The 6,007-nt window shown below is 34.9% G+C and overlaps 1 protein-coding gene across 1 annotated transcript; it reads left to right on the top strand.

Annotated features, from left to right (window-relative positions):
• Positions 1-250: 250 nt before the first annotated feature.
• LOC118042723 (rhamnogalacturonan I rhamnosyltransferase 1) lies at positions 251-4,066 on the top strand. The gene is made up of 8 exons (XM_035050445.2): positions 251-1,193; positions 1,591-1,658; positions 1,780-1,868; positions 1,995-2,160; positions 2,256-2,545; positions 2,624-2,828; positions 2,907-3,064; positions 3,404-4,066. The coding sequence occupies exons 1-8, from the start codon at positions 902-904 to the stop codon at positions 3,648-3,650; spliced, it is 1,515 nt and encodes a 504-aa protein (XP_034906336.1). The 5' UTR covers positions 251-901; the 3' UTR covers positions 3,651-4,066.
• The last annotated feature ends 1,941 nt before the right edge of the window (positions 4,067-6,007 follow it).

Here is a 6,007-nt window from a genome sequence, read left to right on the forward strand (position 1 = left end):
GGCAGTTAAGAGAAACCTAAACCTCATCGTGTTTAATAACATATATTTATTTTTTTAACAAGTGAAATTAAGAAAGTTTTGATTTGTTTTTTTTTTTTTTTTTTTTTTTGAAGAAAAGAGAGTCATAACTTATTCTGACAGACAAAGACAAAATGAATGATGAAGTAAAAGAAAATGCTAATGGATACGGTTTCAACATTGACATAACAGTAGATCAGAGCAGTTAAAAACCTCAACACTCACCCCTCCTCCTTAATTACCGGCTCTCTCCTCTCTTTCCATTTCCCATTACAGCATCGCCTCTCTCTCTCTCTCTCTCACACACACACACACATATTCTCCGACAAGTTTCTCTGGCAAATCGCCGGGAATCTCGTCGGGAAATAATAACAACAAATCTCTCTCCCTGTCTCCAAATCATTCAATCTTCAAAACCCACATTTTCTTTTTCAAGTCAAATCACATCTCATTGCCGGATCAGCGAGCTTTTTATGAGAGACTGTCAATATTGAGCTCAAACTGGGATTTTTATTTGTCAAGTTTTTGTTCAAATCCTTGCATATCATTTCTGGGATTTCTTTGGATAGTGTAGTTACTTGCTTAGGAGTTCTGTGAGCTGACGGAGTTCGGTTTTTCTGGAGATTAAAGTAATGAAAGAACATGAAGCTCGTGTCTTTGGTTATTTTTAGACCTTCAAGGTTTTTTGTTTTCATCATCTTAATCAAGTTCAAAGAATCCCTCCGTTTCCTTTAGAGTTAGCAATATCCGACAATACATTTAAATACAAAAGATCAAGTAAGGAGAGAGAGAGAGAGAGAGAGCATCTATCTTGTTAAATCTTTAATTTGACACGTATCGAGGGAGTTGTTAAAGTGGGTTTGGTGATATTGGAGGGAAAGAAATGTTAAAAATGTGGAAGACAGAGGACTCTGTTGAGGAATGGGAGGTGAAAGTGAAGTTATTCGGTGGTGGAAAGGTTGATAAGTTGAAAACTTCTGTGGTTTCAAGGTCTTCAATGAAGCTGTGGATGATAAGGGCAATCACAACTGTCTTGTTATGGACTTGCGTGGTCCATTTACTGGCCTTGGGAGAGATTTGGGGGCCGAGATTGTTAAAGAGTTGGCCTTCTTGTTTTAGTAATCAAGATGTTGAGCTAACTTCTGTTCCTGCCAAAGTTGTTCTGCCTCCGAAGAGTAAGTTCATAATTTCACCATTCTCAGCTTAATTATTGTTGAGAAATGACACAGTTTTAAAAAGTTGCTGATGTTCACTAAAGTAGAGGTGTCAGGTGCTTTGCTTTATATATTCCCTTATTTTCATCGTTTGTACTAAATATTCATCGGATAAAATTGCTTTATTGAGTTATTGCTCTTTCATTCTGCTTATACATTTTTTCTTCGGACATGGATTGATTTCCTGATCATGACTATAATTAATGTTTCTGCACCATTGTTGATTTACCTGTAACTAAAATCAAGATTTTTAATTTGTTCATCTTATAGATCATTTCTAACTTTGTTGTTTTAGTTTCCCTTTAAATTTCTGAAATTTCTTTTTCTAGTTCTAAATTTGGTAATTGTTGCTTTGCAGGAATCTACAAGAATAATGGATATCTCATGGTTTCCTGCAATGGAGGACTCAACCAAATGCGAGCAGCAGTGAGTTGACTGCTACTTATCATAAATTATCTATATTGAAATCGCCTTTGATTCTGAATGGTCTCTATAATTTGCTGCTATAACCATTTGCGTTGTTGACACTTCTGAACATGCTGCGCAGATATGTGACATGGTCGCTATTGCAAGATATCTAAATGTTACTCTTGTTGTGCCAGAGTTGGATAAATCCTCATTTTGGAATGACCCAAGGTAATGTTTACTAGTATAAAGTCTTGAAAAACACTTGATTTTTTCTTTCTTTGAAATATCTGTCAAATTCAATTCAGAAATGTTTGTAATCTATCTGATCAATCCATTGATTTCACTGTGAGGCAGTGAGTTTCAAGACATATTTGATGTTGATCATTTCATCACTTCCTTGAGGGATGAAGTTCGTATATTGAAAGAGCTACCGCCTAGGCTTAAAACACGAGTAAAATTGGGATTGTTCTACTCATTACCTCCTGTTAGCTGGTCAAACATTTCTTACTACACCCATCAGGTCAGTTCACTAGAATTCTAAAGCGAGCATTAGCCTTTTCATTTTGCTATGTATTTGGACTAGTGCGACTAATTTTAGAATGTTGTTGCCAACAGATTCTTCCTCTGCTGCAAAAGTACAAAGTTGTACATTTGAACAAGACAGATGCTCGTCTTGCAAATAATGGACTTCCTATTGAGATTCAAAAGTTGCGCTGCCGTGTAAATTTTAATGCTTTGAAGTTTACATCACAGATAGAAGAACTGGGTAGAAGGGTTGTTAGGATATTGAGGGAGAGAGGCCCTTTCCTGGTGCTTCATCTCAGATATGAAATGGACATGTTGGCTTTCTCTGGCTGCACTCACGGTTGCAATGATGAGGAAACAGAACAACTGACAAGAATGAGGTAATTTTCTCTTTATTATTTTCTTAATATGTTGTTAATTTCAAACACAACTAACTTTCGCAAACTTCACTTGGTCAGATATGCTTATCCCTGGTGGAAGGAAAAAGATATTAGTTCTGAAATGAAAAGGAAAGAAGGTTTGTGTCCTTTGACACCTGAGGAAACTGCCCTTGTGCTAAGTGCACTTGGAATTGATCGTAATGTTCAAATTTATATTGCTGCTGGAGAAATATATGGTGGAAAAAGAAGGATGAAGGCTTTGGCAGCCGCTTTTCCTAATTTGGTTAGTAGAAGGAAGCAACAAATTCTTCTAACGTCTGTATGAATGAATGCCTTAATCCATTTTTTTAACCTGAAACAGGTCAGGAAAGAAACTCTGTTGGGACCATCAGATTTGAAGTTTTTCCAGAATCATTCATCTCAAATGGCAGCACTAGATTATCTGGTGTCCTTGGAGAGTGACATATTTGTTCCTACATATAATGGCAATATGGCTAAAGTTGTTGAAGGTCATCGCAGGTAATTCATTGCTGCTGTGTCTAATACATATTCTCAACTGAACTGAGAGCTTGGCTATAAAGAATGAACTAAAATGTCCTAAATGAACATCTGTTGTAACCATTATACCTTGTACAGCATAACAGTCCTTGCCACTAATTCAGGTATAATCTGAACAATAGAAGACTGCTAGCTGTAACTAAAGGAGGACTTATTGGTGTCAAATAATCTTTAGTTTGTAGTTGATAGATTTAATTTACTTCGTAGTGTCTAGAGTTCCAAAAACAAAGTGAGTGAATGAAAGAAAAGAAAACATCAATTGAAGATAGTTAATTTCCGTTGTCTTTTGATGACTTTCAGATTCTTAGGATTCAAGAAGACTATTTCATTGGACAGAAAGCTTCTGGTTGGTTTAATTGATCAATTCAACAAAGGCTCATTGAGCTGGGATGAATTCTCCTCTACTGTGAAGGAAGCTCATGCTGATGGGATGGGTAGTCCAAAGACGCGAATTGTTATACCAGATAAACCAAAGGAAGAAGATTATTTCTATGCCAATCCACAAGAGTGTTTGCAACTGTTAGATGAACCATTGAGAAGTTCATGAACCTAGTCATGCCAATGAGATGGTCATCCTTAATAATACCTGGTGCTAGTGCATATCCATCAAAGGAGATGCCCTAATTTATATTCCATGGAGATTGCAGACTTATATGCAGAGGCTTGCGTCGAGTTGGGTTCAAGGAGAACTAGGGACTTCATCCATGAGTTTCTTCAGCAGTCTCCCTAAAATATTTATAATGGTTCATTTTTGAATGACCAGATTGTATATAGAGGGGAAAATTGTGCCATTGGAGGGCTGATGTCCAATTAGCTGGATTATAGAGGGGTTAGTACAAAATTTCCTGTGGGAGAGTTTCTGGGATGTATAGTCCATCCTCAGTTCCCTCATATCCCCTGTCATAATTTTTTCAGCTTCAAATATGCAATAAAGTCACATTCTTCTTTTCCCTTCTCATAAAACTTTGATCATCTAGTCTGGTGCATAATGACACTTCACCTCTCTCTCTCTCTGCCTACATGCATAGCTCCATATGTTGAACATGGGATGCATGCCAACTACTTAATCATGTCTCTTGCATGGTGCTACCCACATGAAAAAAGTGCATCTCTTGCCAAACCATTCAAAATTAGGTAACTGAAAATGAATCCCTTCCTGCTACCAGATTTCCTTGTGGGATTCTTACATGCCTGAAAAAGATTTTAGGTTTCTCTGGGAGACACTTGTAATAAAACTAGTCATGTGCCTGCAGATATGAACAGCATTTATGACGATTAATTATATTGCTAACACATTTCGGTGGCATCTATAATAATCATTTTAATGCCTTGGTTGCCGTATCTTGAAGAAACCGAACAAATAATTGATATTCCTTGGACATTGTTTCCAATATCTTCATCCATCTAGAGATTCTGCAAGAGAACTTCTATGAAATGTATAAAGTATAAGTAGAGTATGCTTCCTTCATCTGCCATGCTCAACTTGTCAAAAGGATTATACTCAAAGGGATTAGACATCATGATATATGATTGTAAAATGATTGCCACATATGTACTCAAAAGATCAGAAGATTTTTCATTTTGTATTCAAGTCATGATTCGAGATCCCAAGAAGGCTCTTTAAAGCATACAATAGGGCTGAGAGACAGAGAGAGGTGACAAGAAAACAGAAAAAATGTCTTATTTGGAGAGGCAATGGAGGTGGTGGATGATCCAAGAGAGTAACTATTTACTGATCCTAGGAATTTCTTAATCTTTGTGGATGATCCAAGAAATCACCATTCACAATGAATCTGTCTTGGTCATACCTGGACGGGTACTTAAGAGCCCTCAAGTTCCACTAACAACAGTGCCTGAATGAGTATTCAGGCACTTCAGACATAGCTTTCGAACCACACCAGCCAGTGCCGAAAGTGGGCAATGATTCATTATTTCAAGGGCCTCATTGAAATTTATCAGAGAAAACAAATTGTTAGAAGTGCTTAAAAATTGCATTTGTTGAATAAGAAAAAAAAGTACAATGATCCCTTTCAAGCTTAAAATCATGAACATGGTGAAGGCTTTCCTATCTAAATTTAAAAAAGGTAAAACGTGATCATTTAATCCTTTCCTTGAAAAAAAAAACCCTGAATAAGAAACTTTCATGCCAAAACGTATGGAAAATTCATGGAAATGGGTCATCCTTGTAAAAAAGTGATCAACACTCAATTTTTTTTTTCTAGGGTTGAAAGATTTTCACCGTTTACTCTACAAAATCAATCCCTATTCCAAACAGCTTCCCTCAGCTTGAGGAATTGGATTTGGGCTTCGAATTCGGCTGCTCATGATGGGCTAGCTTTGCCCATTTATTTTTAAAAAATAAGTTTTGTTTCTCGAAAAATAATTTTTGAAAAATTACTTTTTAAATTTTTCTGTGTTTGTTTGTCATTAAAAAATTTAGTCAATGCAAAAACACTTTCCGGTTAAAAAAAAATTTGGCTTGGTTTTCAGGAAAAGTGTTTTTCTTTTATTTTTGAACGAAAACACTTTCTAGAAGTTGTAAAAAAATTAGAAATATCATATTATTTGCTGATTATATCAAATTTAGTCCTCAAACTTTTAATTGCTATATATATTTTATTTTGAATATTTTTTTCAATTTCATCCCTTAAAATTTAATTTTTATATTAACTTTGATTTTTATTTTTATAATTGCTATTTGATTTTACCTTAACATTTTTTATTTAAAGTTTTTTATCTATCAAATTTGGTCGTTATTCTTTTGATTATTATTTATTTTATTTGAAATAATTTATGAAATTTTAATTATTATTATTTTAATTTCTTTATCTTTCAATTTTTTTTATTTTTTAGATTTGATCTCTATTATTTTGAGTATTATTTATTTTATTTGAGAAATTTATA

The sequence above is a fragment of the Populus alba genome, chromosome 17, assembly GCF_005239225.2.
Source record: "Populus alba chromosome 17, ASM523922v2, whole genome shotgun sequence".
In the NCBI taxonomy this organism is placed as follows: Eukaryota; Viridiplantae; Streptophyta; class Magnoliopsida; order Malpighiales; family Salicaceae; genus Populus; species Populus alba.

Bases quoted from the DNA above. Each gene is read 5' to 3' on its own strand.
- LOC118042723 (XM_035050445.2), top strand. From the start codon at position 902: ATGTTAAAAATGTGGAAGACAGAGGACTCTGTTGAGGAATGGGAGGTG. The intron at 1,659-1,779 runs GTGAGTTGACTG...CATGCTGCGCAG, and splicing joins TCAACCAAATGCGAGCAGCA to ATATGTGACATGGTCGCTAT. The intron at 3,065-3,403 runs GTAATTCATTGC...GATGACTTTCAG, and splicing joins GTTGTTGAAGGTCATCGCAG to ATTCTTAGGATTCAAGAAGA.